General features: G+C 45.7%; 1 protein-coding gene across 5 annotated transcripts in view; it reads left to right on the forward strand.

Moving 5' to 3' along the window:
• Nucleotides 1–216: 216 nt before the first annotated feature.
• The window catches only part of DEUP1 (deuterosome assembly protein 1), a 67,745-nt gene continuing 50,995 nt past the window's right edge, over nt 217–16,966 (forward strand). For 3 of the 5 annotated variants that reach the window (XM_053385588.1, XM_053385589.1, XM_053385590.1), the window contains exons 1-4: nt 279–402; nt 3,100–3,160; nt 10,325–10,496; nt 13,655–13,750. In XM_053385588.1, the coding sequence (XP_053241563.1) occupies nt 3,117–3,160; nt 10,325–10,496; nt 13,655–13,750 (312 nt within the window). In that variant the 5' untranslated portion in view covers nt 279–402; nt 3,100–3,116. Of the gene's footprint in view, nt 403–3,099; nt 3,161–10,324; nt 10,497–13,654; nt 13,751–16,966 lie in introns of all 5 variants that reach the window. The other 2 variants (XM_053385592.1, XM_053385591.1) reach the window with 2 other exon arrangements.

A 16,966-nucleotide genomic window follows, 5' to 3' on the forward strand; every position in this document is an offset into this window, starting at 1 on the left:
AATTTCATGACTGCTGTCACCATCTGCAGTGAGAGAGCTACCAAAGTCTATTTTGTTGCAATGCATATTTGGCACACAGGCAAACGGGAGAAGGGCGCCCCCTCCTCTGATTCTGGCCCCGCCCCTCCGCTCTGGCTCCGCCCCTCCATCGGGGGATTCCCCAGACCTGCTCGCTCCCTCCGCCCACGGAGTCTCTTCCCTAGGCCGCCCCGTTGCCCCGGCAACGGGAGAAGCCAGCCGGGCCCTCCCCGCAACTGCCGCCCGGGCGGAGGGGGCGGGGCCTGCGCGAGGCGGCAGCCGCGGCGGGAGGGCAGGGGGGCGGCGGGGCGGACGGGGTCCTTCCCCGCCAGAGCGAGGGCAGCCGCGGCTCGCAGCAGCAGCAGCAGCAGGGGAAGGGGCAAGGTAAGTGTCCCCCACGCACGCACCCACCCATGCTCGGTTTATGAGAGCTGTGCATTTAGGGCTGCGGGCAGGCAGGGAGCCTTCCTCTGGAGAAAGGCACTCTGTGCATGCTCAGAGGCCCTCTTTCTACTGCCCGGTTTCTGCGTGCTCCAGAGTTATTGACTGTCTGGAGGAAGCCTCTCTAGTTATGCTCATAACTGTAGGGGGTCAAGACCCCTGGAGAGAGCCCTCTGTGTATGTTCAGAGGCACCCTTCCTTCCTCCCTTTCCCACACAGCTCCAGGGCAGAGTGCTGAGAGAGCCTGGAGAAAACTGTTCTGTGCATGCTCAGAGGCATTTTCTCTGCTTCTCCTTCCCCAAGGAGGCAGGAGAAAGGCTTTCTGCATATGCTCAGAGGCACCCTTCCTTTCCCACATGCTCTGGGCAGAGTAGTGAGATCCTGCAAAAAAAAGCCCCTCTAGGTATGCTCATAGGCACTTCCCCTCTGCCTCACATTGCCACGCGTGCACCTTGGCGGCATGCTGAGAGAGGATGGACAAAGCTGTTCTGTGCATGCTCAGAGGCTGTTTTTTTAATCTCTTCCTTTCCCACTTGCTCCAGGATGGAGTATGGAGAGAGCTTGGGGAAAAAGGCCCCTCTGCATATGTTCAGAGGAACCATTCCACCCTTTCCCACATTTTCCATGGCAGACCATTGAGAGCAGGGAGGGTCTATCTGTGGCACTCCACATAACGCTAGTATGTTGCTGGGAATCATAGAATCAGAGTGGGAAAGTTGGCAGGATACCCAAATGTCACCTAGTCAAACCCCGTGAAATGCAGGGATCTCAACACGCAGTCTCCCATCCAGTTGGAAACCATACAGGACCCTGCTTAGCTTTGCAAATGTGCTAGCAGTTCTGTTGAGGCAGAGTGCTTTTCCCTTCTCATCCTGCTTCCAGGTTTCCTGCAGGCCTCTAGTCGGCCACTGTGAGAACAGGATACTGGACTGGCTGGGCCATTGGCCCGATCCAACAGGTTCATTTTATGTTCTTACATTGGATTCCAGCTCCCTTAATCTGCGACCATTGGTGGGAGTTGTAGTTTAACATTTGGAAGGTCACAGGTTTGCCTCCCTGACTGAGTCTGAACTAAGGAAGCCCCTCTGTATATGCTCAGAAGCACATTCCCCCTGGAGTCCTACACACTCCAGAACAAGCTATGCCCCTCAATGTTCACAGAAAGCTGCCTTGTACCAAGTCAGACGATGGGTCCATCTAGCATAGTATGGTCTACTGGGAACTGCTCTCAAGGGTTTCAAACAGGGTTCCTGCCCCCATTCCAGGAGAGAGCAGAAATTGAACCCAGGACCTTCTTCATTTAACACGCTCCATTGAGCTTTGGCCCTTCTGACTCGCTAGATAGCCTTAGACTAAGCTGTTTTCTCTGTCAGCCTCCACCTCCCCACCCCCGTTTGCACTATAAATGCTAATTATTGTCACATCAGTATACCCCAGTGACATGCTGCTTGGCAGCTCAATTCTGCGTCTGTGTAACTCAGAACATGAATAGGTTCCCGCGGTTTCTACAGGACATATTTCCAGTTAAAGAGTACAGTGGTACCTCAGGTTACATACGCTTCAGGTTACAGACTCCGCTAACCCAGAAATAGTGCTTCAGGTTAAGAACTTTGCTTCAGGATGAGAACAGAAATCGGGCTCCGGAGGCCCCCTTAGCTAAAGTGGTGCTTCAGGTTAAGAACAGTTTCAGGTTAAGTACAGACCTCTGGAACGAATAAAGTACTTAACCTGAGGTACCACTGTATATGTAAAACTGCAGCCTCCCAAAAGCCATCTCACATAGCCTGCCTTAGTTGTTGAACACCTTGGTACTCGTACATTTTGGCTCCTGAAGTGAGTGTTCCGCTTTTCGAACTTTTTTTGGAAGCCAAACGTCTGACGGGGCTTCCGCGGCTTCCGGTTGGCTGCAGGAGCTTTGGTTTCCGAACGTTTTGGAAGTCGAACGGACTTCTGGAATGGATTCTGTTCGACTTCCAAGGTACGACCGTATAGCTTTTGCTAATGAAATCACCATTAGAGGATTCCAAAAGACTATCAGAGACTCGCACAGATCTCTTGAGGGGGTCCTTTTTTCACCGTTTGAAAACAGGCAATCATGGATGCTTTCACTGAGATTCCTGGGTGCGCTTCCACCTCTAAGATTCTATGATGTCACATAGTGACTAGCTCATTCTGCAAAGCGGTGAGAATTTTATCTCTCCCTGCTTCCCCTGACCCGCCAGTTTCTGATCAGGCACAAATCCACCACTGGGCTGGATGTTTTATTTATTTAATGAAGTTATGACCCACCCTTTAGTGTCAAGATATTTCCAAAGCAGATTAATAGTCCCATCAGTTGAAGACCACATATTACGTGCACATTGATGTTAGCTTAACAGTTAAGCCACAGCAAACAGCCCTATTCTCACCCCTCTGGCCTGGCATGTTTGCACTTGAAATCATAGAACTGTAGAGTTGGAACAAACCGTGAGCGTCATCTAGTCCCCCAACGGGACTCAAACCCACAAACCTGAGAGTAAGACTCTTGTACTCTGTTACTGCTGTTTCTCAAGTCTCTTCTTTTAACTATGAGTCTTCTATGTAAATGAATAACTAAGGGGAAAAACATTAACCCACCCACCCCCAAAATATTCTTAATAGATTGGAGAAATGCTAAAATGGAGAAGAAAATAGAAGCACTTCAGGAACAAATGATGACTAGGTAGGTTGACGCATAATAATTTCCTGGTCATTCCTGGTTTATCTTATCTTATTTACACCTATACGCTCAATATGATGTAGAACTTAAAACCTTACACTTCAAGATTTCAAAGTTCTGTGGTCTTTTGATTCTTCATTACTGCTTATCTCATAAAGAAACACCAGGCCTAGACTGCTCAGGCAGCAACTATATTGAACAGGAAAGGCCACCTTGTTTGTTTGTTTGTTTGTTTGTTTGTTTGTTTATAAAAATATTTATATACCACTATGTCATTTTTAAAAATCAAAGCAGTTTACAACAATAAAACAGTACAATGAAAACCATATTAAAAAGTTAAAAACAGACATCACTGAATCATTTGTGGTAAAACGTAATAACTCTGTTCTTAGCCATATCGTGATGCTTGACATTGATGAGTTTACTATTTTGTATATTAGGCAAACCATGAAGCGGTAATGTGGCTTATTGCTTTTAATGAAGAGTGCACCCCTATTTGACCTACATTTCTTACTGAAATTACTTTTCAGGCCTGGTCAAAGCAGTAGTGGCATCTTTTATTTTAAACCTTCAGAGTGCATAACCTTTCCAATTAGAAAATGTTACGATCTGGAAATTGCACTGTAAAACTCACCCCTGTCAAAAGACTATTGTTGAGAAAGCTTTTTTAAAATCATTACCTAATTAGAGTAGTTTGGAAGCCTTATGTAAACACTTTTTTTAAACAAAAAATCTTTTTCTGCAGAAGTGATGTCATCAACCTGCTTGAGATTTCTTTGGGCTCAGTTATACACAAATAAAATGTTTTAAGTGTGTTGTAAAGTGCATTCTACAAACGTGACACTAGATAGCGATGGTGACCTATGGCAAATTCAATATATATTTTCAGAACGTTTTTGTAAAAAAGCATTTTCACAATTTTATGTGTGTCTAGATTCCATCTTTATCTTTTTGACATTTTGATTGCAATGTTTATCAGCGGCACAGCATGAACCTATGCGTGTTGACTCAGTCCTGCTGAGACTTACTCTGATGTATGCGTTAGTGAGATTGCAGTTTTATTTTATAGTGATTCAATACAATTAACTGCCCAGAGTCAAAGATTGGGCTGGTTATTTGCAAATCAACATGTGAAAACAGTCTTTTCTGACCTTTGCAGTTCCTGATCATGCAAAACTCATTCTCTCTCTCCCTTCTATCTCCATCTAAGACAATGGTTGGAAGAGGGCGGTTAGATGAGGAGGGTGGGGAGTTTGTCGGGGAGGAAGCAGAGGTGGCAAAAAAGTGATGTTTTAGGGGACCAAAGATACTTTTTGTTGCCCAAGTGCCCACAAAAACCTGGAGCAAACTAGTCACTTTGGTGGAAAAATTAACAAACCATCTAATCATCATTGTTCAAAGCAACAAATATAAAGATTCTTTTCTGGCATAGTAGCACTGTTTCATTGTTCATGCAAGTGAAGATTAAATGCAGATATGCCTGTCAGCAGCACATCAAACTTTCTGGCTGCTATGAACATCACAGACTTGACTGTTGATACTTCCTCTCTCTCTTTTCATTTGGTTTTCTGTTTGCATTTTCAAAAACAGGAACAGAGAGCATCTTTAACCCCCCTCCCTCCCCCCTCCCCCTGTCCTACCTACAACTTCGTACCAAATACAGCATATATACATATGCCATATGACTTCACTTCCACCTTTTTCCTGGTTCCTTTGTTTTTCTGCTACTCCGCGTAATCCACATCTTTTTAACCATCTAATTTGTTGTCTATTAAAAGCTCTTTTATCTATTTCAACTCTGCTAGATTTACTTGAGACCTGCTAAGCTGTGTATTTGTTTATACTGGTTCTGAAAATATTCAATAAACATGATCCGTTCCTCTTGTATTCCTTATCTCCATTTTCTCTTATACTTGTTCATCAGACCAGCCAGTTCAACATGTTCAAACATTTTACACTGCCATTCTTCCTTAGTGGGTACTATACTTGTCCTCCACCTTTGTGCCAATAAGGTTCTAGCTGCGGTGGTGGCATATACTAATAAACCCTTTTAGTTTTTTTGGGGGGGGTCTACATTGTTACCATCCCCAAGAGGAAATTTTCAGGGGGTTGTTTCCCCCTCCTTTAAAAAAAAATTTCAAAACCAAAAAAATTACAAACATCAAATTCAAAATCCATATTCATTTTCTAACATAAGCCTATTACATAGGTTACCTAAATTAAAATATATCTAATTGCTCTAGGCTGAGGAAAATCTCAGGGGTTTTTGGGGAAAGTTTTTTTTAAGTATCCTTTTTAATGCATTATATATAGTTTCCCAATATTCGTTAATTATTTTACAGGGTCACCATATGTGAAAAAAGATCCCTCATTTTCATCACACTTCCAACATACACCTTTTTCTTTGAATGTTGATACTTCCTGATGGCTTACGCTGACAGATTAGTGTCTTTGGTTGGTTGGTTTGGTTTGGTTTGGTTTGTTTGTTTGTTTTTAGCAACTCTCCAGGTCTCATGCAGAGATCTTTCACATCACCTGCTACCAGATATCTTTTAAACTGTAGGTGCCTGGTTACCAGACATCCCCGTTTCCTGGGGACAGTCCCCGGATTTACAAATCCATCCCCAGACAAAATCTGTCCCCGGATTTCATTTAATGTCCCCGGATTTATATTTTAAGTGTTGTAGATTTATTAGTGGGGAATGAATGTTGTGTGATTGGTTTAACAGTGCAAGACACATCATATGGGGACTTCTGGTGAGGCAAAATGGCGGGCGCCACGACAGCGAGCAGCTCCTGAAGCCAGGCAGAGCCAACTGCGCTACCAGGCTGACTCCGGGCTGCTGTGGCTGCCGCTGCCACTGCCCAGGGGGAAACCGGGGACGCCCGGTGCGTCAACTGGGGGAACTGCTGACACACACCCACACACCGCGTGACCCAAATTGAGCCGCGAGCGAGAGCGCCTGGCCGACTGCCCAGCGGTGCTCCAGGGCCAGTAAAACTCCAGAGCCAACGCAGGGAGAAGGAGGAGAGGAGAAGGAGAAGGAAGAGAGAGAAAGAGGAAGGAGAAAAAAGAGGGGATCTTGCCACGCCGCCGCCACTGAGGAGAGGTAGGAGAGCACCGGAAGGGCAAGGACACGTGGCTCCACAGTGGCTAGCACTCCAAAAGAGCAGGCCGGGGCCCAGAGGAAAGCCCTGCGACAAAAGAGAAGATATTACTTCTTAATTTTTTTAAAAAATAATTTTTAAAAATAACTTTTTTTTCTCTTTTTAAAAAAAATTCTCCCTGTATTCTTTGAAAAAAATCTGGTAACTATATGCCAAGGTTTAAATTTGGTACCTTTCAGAGAAGGCAGGGCATATACTTTCCCTACATTGCCTCCTCTCATTTCACTGGACCACTCCCTCTTAATGCTCTCCTTCCATAGCCTATCCAGCCTCACTTTGCCTGCCTACTGCATCCTCCCTCCATAAGCCTCTCCTCCTGTCACTACTTTCCCCTGTGGCTCTTCTGCCCGCCCTGCTCCTATTCCTTTGTGAAACCTGAGCAGCTCAACCAGTAAGGACACCCAGACCCCTTTCTGCTCCTCTTGCCCCTCTTTAACCTTAAGGCATTTTAGTTCAATCGCTAACAGAGGCTTCAGCATCACAACAAAGGGCGAAGCTGCCCATCCCTCCCTAACCTGCTGTCACTCGCAAGAACCCAATGCTCACATATAAAAGCTGATGGAATACGGGTGAAAAGGCAGGAATTATGTCAGCAATATGGCAATTTCCTGCAGCAATCCACGGCCACCTTCATTCCTGGCCTCCGGAGCAGTTTCCTTTGTGAGGAAGCTACTCCACAGGGATATGAAAGCAACTGTAGATTCGACAGCATAGTTTTAGCAAATTGCGTTTTCTCCTAGCAGGCTGCTTCTCCTCTCCCCTCTTTCCTAGCACACTCAGCTGCTTTAATTCATTCCATTTTGTGCTGTCACATTTCCGCAGCAGGTCTTGTCCGCACACAGCTTGCTGTCTGACCCGGTGAGCAAACAGAGCCCCGCTGTGGCTGTTGAAAGCACAGTTCAGGATCCCTGACAGAGAGGATGCCAAGGAGATTTGGCACCGGGGCCTGCAGCCCTGTTTAACACTGCTCTTAATTGCAGCGTTCCCTGGCAGGTGATGTGAGAGCTGCTGATCTGGGGGCCCCATCAAAACACAAGGCGGGTTGCAGGCAGGTTGAGAGAGGTGAATCTGGTCAGGCAAAAGGACCAGCGCTTGGGCACATGCAAGCTGACGTGTCTGTTTTCTAAAGACTATTTTTGGGGGGACACACCTGGAGTGTTTACAGGACCAGATGAAACCTTGTTCACCATATGGCACCTAAAAAGGTAAAGGGACCCCTGACCGTTAGGTCCAGTCGTGACCAACTCTGGGGTTGCGGTGCTCATCTCGCTTTATTGGCCGGGGAAGCCAGCGTACAGCTTCCGGGTCATGTGGCCAGCATGACTAAGCTGCCGACTCTGGGGTTACGGCACTCATCTCGCTTTATTGGCTGAGGGAGCCGGCGTACAGCTTCCGGGTCATGTGGCCAGCATGACTAAGCTGCTTCTGGCGAACCAGAGCAGCGCATGGAAACGCTGTTTACCTTCCTGCCGGAGCAGTACCTATTTATCTACTTGCACTTTGACGTGCTTTCGAACTGCTAGGTTGGCAGGAGCTGGGACCGAGCAATGGGAGCTCACCCCGTCGCGGGGATTCAAACCGCCGACCTTCTGATCAGCAAGTCCTAGGCTCTGTGGTTTAACCCACAGCGCCACCCACGTCCCTCTATATGGCACCTAATAACTACTTAATAGGCATTTTCTTTCTATCCACTGTAGGGGTGGCATAGAAGTTCCACATATACCAGTGGCACACAGTCAGTGGACTAGGGGGACTAGGCAAGTTCCTTAAATAGGGGTAAATTAGAGTATTAATGTATTAAAGCCTGGTGCCTCCTTCCCAAAGCCTGGGGAGCTTCTGCCTGGCTTAGGGAGGGAGGTGTAATGCTCCGAAGGGGTCCAGGTGCCTTCCCAAAGACTTTAGGAAAGCGGCAGGCAGGCTCCAGCATTCTATTAGTGAAGACCTTACTTGGAAAATATATACAACCCAAGTGGTTAAGAAAGCCCAACAGAGACTCCATCTCCTCAGAGTCTTGCGGAAGAACTACAGTGATGCCTCGCAAGACGAAATTAATTCGTTCCGCGAGTCTTTTCATCTTGCGATGTTTTTCGTCTTGCGAAGCACGGTCCGTCGCAACTGCGCCTCTTCAAGCGGCTTTAGGAAAAAAGCGAACAAACTCGCAAGACGTTTTCGTCTTGCGAAGCAAGCCCATAGGGAAAATCGTCTTGCGAAGCGACGCAAAAACCGAAAAACCCTTTCATCTTGCGCGTTTTTCGTTTTGCGAGGCATTTGTCTTGCGGGGCACCACTGTATGTCAATCAACATTTGATGATCTCCTTCTACCGGTCAACAATAGAAAGTGTCCTTTCATACTGGGAAGGGATGATTCACACCCTGGCCGGCACTTTCTTGATCTCCTGCCCTTGGGCAGAAGATATAGAAGCATGATTAGTCGCACCAACAGGGTAAAGAACAGCTTCTATCCGTGGGCTGTTAGGCTGCTGAATGAAAAGATAACAACAGGGCAATTGACTTTTGGGTTTGGTGGGTGTTCGTCAGTAAACGAGGGGAATTAAGATTAAGAGAGCTGAGTGGGGAGTGTTCGAGTAATCTCACTGTATACAAGTTGTACAAGTGACAATAAAGTATTTCAATTTCAATTTGTTTCAGTTTCAATCAGAGCCCTGGCACCTCCTTCCCAAACCCCAGGGAGTTTATGCCCAGTTTAGAGAGGGAGGCAAAATGCTTACGCGTGTGATATCAGGCCCCCAATCGCCCTCACAAGCTGGCCCTCTGGCCCTAACTGTTCCCTTACAAAAAAATTCGCTGCACTCCTCTGACATATTCCCTCTTCTGCCAAGCCATCTTGGTGATGCGGAGTCTTGCCAGCAAGAAGAATGGAGCGAAAGGAGTCTGTAGCCCAGTCAGTGTGTGGTGGGACAGGGTGTTTTTTTGATAGGCCATGACTCACATGGGCAGGTCCATTTTTGAGCTGCTGCTCTTTATGCTTCTCACCAGGTGGTTAGCTAGGATGAGACACTGTAATACATTGTTTTTGCACCAGGATAACAAGTATTGATGTAAATGATAGGCCACAGTTAGAGCAAGCCAGGATTCATAAAACAACTTCAAATCTAAAATCCTGGTTTTACAGCCTCCAACACACCATAGCTTGTGAGGGGGCCTAGGTTCCAATATACAGTGGTACCTCTGGATACGAATGGGATCCGTTCCAGAGCCCCGTTCGCATCCTGAAGCGTACGCAACCCGCTTCTGCGTGTGCGCGGGTCACAATTCGCCACTTCTGCACATGCTCGTGACATCATTTTTACCATCTGCGCCTGTGCAAGCGGTGAAACGCTTTACTTCCTGGTTGCCACAGAGCACAACCTGAAAACGCTCAACCTGAAGCGACTTCAACCCAAGGTATGACTGTACAACCAAACCATAGGGTGGTATTCAACTTAAGTTTTATTTAGAGTAGGTCTGTTGAAATGAATGCACCTATCTTAGGCGTGTTCATTAATTTTAAGGGGTTTTACTAGGAGTAAAACTTAGTAGGATATCACCTGTAGTTCAGCTCAACAAATCATGGTTTAGTATTACATCCAAACTGGACCAAAGAAACATTGACTAAGGGGGGGAAAAACATTAAAATAAGCCATTTGGTTATTCTCAAGTCGAATATGAGCTCACTGGAAGGGAAAAATGGCCTGAAGAATAATACAGTGGTACCTTGGGTTAAGTACTTAATTCGTTCCGGAGGTCTGTACTTAACCTGAAACTGTTCTTAACCTGAAGCACCACTTTAGCTAATGGGGCCTCCTGCTGCTGCCGCGCCGCCGGAGCCTGATTTCTGTTCTTATCCTGAAGCAAAGTTCTTAACCTGAAGCACTATTTCTGGGTTAGCGGAGTCTGTAACCTGAAGCATATGTAACCTGAAGCGTATGTAACCCGAGGTACCACTGTATTTCAATCTGTTCTATGTAGTACATTTAAAAAAGACCTCTTTTTTTATAGATCCGTCCCTTGCAATGTTGAGCTTCAAGAATTAATGCATCAGATTGATATCATGGTAAACAACAAGAAACGAGAATGGGAAAAGAAATTGCAGGCTTTAGAAGCACGAATGACTGTCCGGGATCAAGAATTGGCAAGTGCCCAAAGCAGGTTGGATCAGAAAGGTCTAGAGGTATGGGACGCCTTCTGTTTTGTGAATGAAGCATTGGCCTGGAGGTACTACTTAATTGCTCACTTTATTAACATACATGCACTTATCAACAGCTCTAATCCTGTACCCAGCCATGAACATTTGAGTACACATAATTCTCCCCACCCCCACCCCAGACCCTCTGTGCATGTTGAGATCAGAATTGAGTTTCTAACTCTTTTGCACTGTCTTGGGTATATGTGTAGAATGTAGTGGCTCGGCTGGGATATACGACACTGGTTTGAAGCTGGGAATTCCCTAACTTGCAAAATCCGATCCATATCTGGAAGAGTAATATGCCTGAGATCTGTTCACTGCATATAGATTTGGCTGGGAGGAATTAGGTGTGTACAGATGTAACATACATGTGTTTGCATTATGTATTATATGTCAGTTCCCAAGATTTTGCCACTCGGGTATGACCAGGAACCCAGGATGGGGTGACGCAACTGGCTGCTGTGGTGAGGGCAAAAGTTGCCCTCTATCCTGACACTGATGGTCTAGTCCTTGCAGACTAGAATCCTGCCAGGGAGTGCAGTGTGTCTATTTGCAAAGTGCACCAAGATCAATTGAAACCCTGGCAGCAGTGCTTTTTGGGGGGTGGTACTCACTGGCACAGGGAACGCGGGTGGCGCTGTGGGTTAAACCACAGAGCCTAGAACTTGCTGATCAGAAGGTCGGCGGTTCGAATCCCTGCGACAGGGTGAGCTCCCGTTGCTCGGTCCCAGCTCCTGCCAACCTAGCAGTTCGAAAGCACGTCAAAGTGCAAGTAGATAAATAGGTACTGCTCCGGCGGGAAGGTAAACAGCGTTTCCGTGCGCTGCTCTGGTTCGCCAGAACTTAATCATGCTGGTCACATGACCCAGAAGCTGTACGCCAGCTCCCTCGGCCAATAAAGCGAGATGAGCACCGCAACCCCAGAGTCGGCCATGACTGGAACTAATAGTGAGGGGTACCTTTACCTTTTTACTCACTGGCACAGAGTACCATCGTCTCATTATTTTGCTGCCAGCTAGATACTAGCACCTCATTTTATTTTACTTTATTTTTTTACCAAAAAAGCAATGGCTATGGGTATTTGCAACGCATAGACCTTCCCTTTGCAGCTATCCCACTATGACCCACCATCCTGGACAAGTCATCCAATTTATAATAAACTGTGAAAAACTACCTACCTTGGACCTGAAATCAAGCCGACATCTGCCCCAGCCGTAAAGTTTCACAAAGCAGTTAAGCCCACATTTATAGCTAACCATTGCAGTAATGCATTAGATGTATTGGGGAAGCTTTTTCACCAGTTTCTCCTCTCACTCACCTTGCCTTCAGATCTATTAATCAGTACTCTTTGTACGAAATCCAGAAGGAGCAATTGCTTCCTTTCTAAGCTTGGTTCAGAGAAAGTAAGTATGCTGCTACACTAGGTATTTGTTCTAGAATTTTGTTTGTTTGCCAACCATTGTTTGTTCTTTGTATGGGGTGCCTATCAAATCGTTCTCCTGCCTTTCCCCCATACTTATCCCATTTCTTTTGAGAACTCAACATACCTGAGCAGCACCATATCTGCAGTGCCCATTGCCTTTAAATTTCTCTTTGAAGATGCACTCGTATTTTCCTGGTGATGCTCTGCAGAAAATCCAACATCACATGGAAGATCCATTCTGTTGGCTTGGAGGGCTCCTGTTTCCTGATCAAAATGGAGCCATCTCCAGCTGGGATGTCCATTGCTGTCCTTGCAAATCTGCCATCTGGGAAGGGCATTTAAAGGCAGCAGCAGCAGAATGTTCCAAATTAGGAGGAGTGGCTTGTTCCTACCCCTAACAAAATATATTGTTTTGAAGTGCACAGCTATTACAGCATGGCTTTTGAATTGTGCTATGTGTACCCATGTGATACCCAAGGATTTGAAATGCACTTCATTCATGTCTACATACATTAGCTCTAGTTCAGAACTTCCTAGGCACTCTTTAAGGCCAAACAATTGCATGAATGTTTTTATAGTTGCAAATAGCAGCCTCTGGAGAGGCAGGCAGGATCAGGGCCAATAGGATGGAGAGGGGGAGCTTAACCCTTTCTGCTCTGACATAGCCCTGACGAAAATCCCCTTGCCCCAAGATCCTATTTTCATTACAAGTAAAATTAGTAGCATTTTTATAGCCTCATAAAGAGAAGAAATAAGATACATTTACTAGATTGTGAGAACCCTCTTAAAAAGGTAAAGGTAAAGGTACCCCTGCCCGTATGGGCCAGTCGTGTCCGACTCTAGGGTTGTGCACCCATCTCACTTAAGAGGCCGGGGGCCAGCGCTGTCCGGAGACACTTCCGGGTCACGTGGCCAGCGTGACAAAGCTGCATCTGGCGAGCCAGCGCAGCACACGAAAACGCTGTTTACCTTCCCGCCAGTATTTATCTACTTGCACCCGGGGGTGCTTTCGAACTGCTAGGTTGGCAGGCACTGGGACCGAGCAACGGGAGCGCACCCCGCCGCGGGGATTTGAACCGCCGACCTTTCGATCAGCAAGTCCTAGGTGCTGAGGCTTTTACCCACAGCGCCACCCGCGTCCCATGAGAACCCTCTTAGATTAGGATAATCTCAGCTGCACTCTTATATGGTCTCAATCTATCACTGTGTGCCTTTCAGACACAGACTTCAAAACCACTTATTTTGATTTAGTCTCTTAGGCTGCAGTCAGGCAGCTTCAGAACATGAATTGTAACGACTTGAGCTTTAATCAAATGCAAAAGGTTTGTAGGAGGAAAGTGATACTTTTCGGAAGATTCATAGATCTCCCTTTATGATCAAATTGTCGTAAAATTCTCGCAGTCCAACAAAAATGGATCAGAACATGCATCTGGGTAGGCTTGCCAAAAACCAAAATGTTCTTAGCAGGTGCTGAAAAGCATACAGCAAAGGCTACTGCCTGATATCAATATGCAGGGAGTTCCCAAGGGTAGGTGTGCACTAAAATATCAAGGTCTTACAAATGTGGGATGGGTATTATGTCGTGCCTGTAACTTGCAATACATGTTGATAGCATGCTGTTTGTTGTTGTTTTTTAGCAGTGATATCTTTATGCTTTTAAAAATGCCTTTGGCTTTTGGAACTCTTTTGATGCCCAATATCATGTCCACTTCAAATACAGGTTGGGCTACTGAGGCAGAAACTGGACAGTTTGCAAAAGACAAAATATGAGATGGCTCAGAACTATGACACGCAGCTTCAAGCCCTGAAGAATCAAGTAAGGAAGGGGAAATCTCATTCCTATTTTACAGTTCATAATATTTCAAGCTAGGTTTAGTAGATTGCGGGCTGCTTTGTAACTAGCTCAATGACTGCCTATATTGTGATGTACTGAGTCAGGTGGTGGCTGATCTTTTTTGCCCTGAGGGTCCAATTCATTCTCGCCAAACCCACCAGGGACAGGGGCTGATAAGCCTTCCCATCCCCGCATGTGTGCAAACACACAGGATATACACACAGAGAGAGGATGAGTGCATATAGGCACACTGTCTGTGTTCTCCTGCTACTTGCACCAACCCTAGTGGAGTTTTCAACAAGTGACACATCTATCCAGCTTAGTGCAGTCCCCACCCCACCCAAGTGTCAGTCTTAAAACTTATAACAAAGGTGATTTTTATTTTTTTTAGATCAGGATCAAGCTAGTTAACCCCGCTGTCTAACTCTGAAGAACCATTAAAGCACCAACACAAGATGGCGCTAAACTGATGCAAAACACTTCCTACAAACACCAGGCAAGACATCCCTGTACATCAGAGCTTTCCAAACTTATCATGTTGGGCACACGCTTTTTAGACATGCATTGTTTCACGACGCAGTAAATCAGTTTTACTAGCAAGCCACATTTTAAACTACCCCCTTTCCAGCCCTGGGAGGAGCACGGGGAGTGTTCACACAACACACCTACACACTGCAGCCGATGCACTAACGTGTTATGATGCAGATTTTGGAAAGCTCTACTCTACATGTATATGTTGAATGGTTTATTTAAATGTAAAGGTTCATCATTGTTGCACCCGATGTGTATGTCTTTAAGGGGCCAGAGCAAGGGCCAGAGTAAGATAACGAGACCCAGCTTTACAGCTGTGAAGCATAGCAGGTGCTGCTGAGTTGTATTTGATTAAGGTGTGTCAGCATTTGGGTGTAGTATATAAGGAGCAGCACCTAGCTCTCCCATTACCCTGGGGGATGGGTTGGTGGTTGGGTCTGGTTTGGTTGTTAATGTACTTAGTGTAAAAGGAGTTTTTGTTTTTCTTATTAAAACCTAGTTTAAGTTATTTTTGAGTCCTTTATTTTTTAATGCATGGTCTCCCCAGCAAGCTCTCTGCGCTACTAAACTGCAAACAGCCAACATCTTTGGTTATGGGCCCAGCTGCTGAGTGGATGACTGCATATTTTTGGACTCTGAGAAAGGTTTGAAAACTCCTTCTCCTGTTAGCGTAGTTCTGTGGGTCTGGAAGAGTTCCAGAATGGTTGACCGGGTTCCTGAAGCTGAGAAGGCTCTGGTCTTCCCACAGCTAACAGATGAGAACTATAGTTTATGGTCTTTTCGGGTGGAGGCGCTTTTGACCTCTAGAGAAGTATGGACCTATGTAACTGATGACCCTCCTGACCCTGTGACTAATGCTTGGTCGAAAGGAGATGCAAAAGCCAGGGCGATAATTAATTTGGCAGTCAGCGACCAGCAAGTAGTGTATATAAGAAATAAGAAAACTGCCAAAGAAATGTGGGACAGTCTTGCAGCAGTGCATGTTAGAAAAGAGTCAGCATCTGCATTGACGTTTTTCAAGCAGTTGTACCAGACGAAGTTGCAGCCTGGTGGTGATTTGGCAGCACACTTGAGACGTCTGGAGGCAATACGCGGCGAATTAATTCGAAGGGACATGGAGATACCTGATATTCAGTATGTTTTTATCATTCTTTGTTCCCTTAATGAGGACTTTGATGGCATAGCTAGCCAGATATCTGCCGTTCCACCAGCACAATTAACTGTGGAAGGGGTAACGGCAAGATTAATGGGCGAGTTGGATAGAAGGGAGGCTTGTGCCATAAGCACTCCTATTTCCAGAAAGAATGAGGAACGCCATATGCAAACCTGTGGTGATACAACTGCATTTAAAGCTGCAAAGCGTTGTTGGTTCTGCAATAAGCAAGGACATTTTGCAAAGGACTGCAGATCCAAAAGAAAGCAAAGTACTCCCAAGCCTGTTTCTGTTCGTCAGTCACGGTCGTCAGCCCAGCAGCCGACATCGTATAGTAGAGACAGAAACGAGCCGCGAGTTTTCCATGCTAGGACAATAGATCGTAAAAGACTTAAACGTGCCAAGTGGAAGTCTTTTGTTGTGGACTCAGGAGCATCTCAGCATATTTGCAACGATAGAAGCTTGTTTATTTCTTTCGAAGAGGAAATTGGTAATGTACATTTAGCCAATTCACAAGTCTTGCAGTCGCTTGGCAGGGGTACTGTTAAACTTGACTCTTTAAACATTACAATAGCGAACTGCATTTACTGCCCATCAGTGGACAATTTATTGTCAGTAAGGTGTTTTGCTCGTCAAGGCATAACTGTGCGTTTCTTAAAGTCAATGTGTGAGTTTTTCGATGGGAACAAACGTCTATTATATGCCCGGGAATCTGATGGTTTATATAGACTGTATTTTCGCACCTACTCCCAATCGCCTATAAATTGCAGAGCAGCACAGTCAAGCCAGGGGTTGAGGAATGTAAGGCCACATTCCGGGTGTGTCCATGAGGCGCACAGAATTCTGGGACACCTGAATTTTGCTGATGTAATTAAGACAAAGAATATTGTTAATGGCCTCAACTTAAAACCATGTAAATTCTTTATGCAATGTCTATCCTGTTGCAAGAATAAGATTAAGGTTGCACGCAAGGGTAGGTGCTCAGATAGGAAAGTAACTGAGCCATTTGAGCGTGTACATTGTGATTTAGTTGGGCCACTCCCACCATCATTAGGAGGTTCTAAGTACTGGCTTACTCTGATAGACCAGTATAGTAGATATTGTTGGACTTATGCAATAGCTGAGAAGTCCCAAGCATTTGAGAAGTACAAAGTTTTTTGCAACTGGGTAAAAACGCACTTTAACAAACCAATTAAGAACCTGTTTTCTGACCGGGGCGGGGAATTTGTTTCTGAGGATTTTGAGAAATTCCTGGAAGCGCAGGGGACTACTCATGAGTTATCTTGCCCCCGAAGTCCCTGGCAAAATGGGCTTGTTGAAGTTGTGCAGCGTGACCTACAGGCAGGGGTTAAAACGTATCTGCACGATGCTAAACTGCCCAAAGACTTTTGGGCTGAAGCGCTTAATGCCTTTTGCCATGTTAGAAATCGCAGTTATCATTCTGGTTTAGATGTCACCCCCTATGAGAAGCTGTTTAAAAAACGCCCTAATCTGAAATACCTATGCATTTGGCG

This window comes from Podarcis raffonei, chromosome 4, assembly GCF_027172205.1.
Source record: "Podarcis raffonei isolate rPodRaf1 chromosome 4, rPodRaf1.pri, whole genome shotgun sequence".
In the NCBI taxonomy this organism is placed as follows: Eukaryota; Metazoa; Chordata; class Lepidosauria; order Squamata; family Lacertidae; genus Podarcis; species Podarcis raffonei.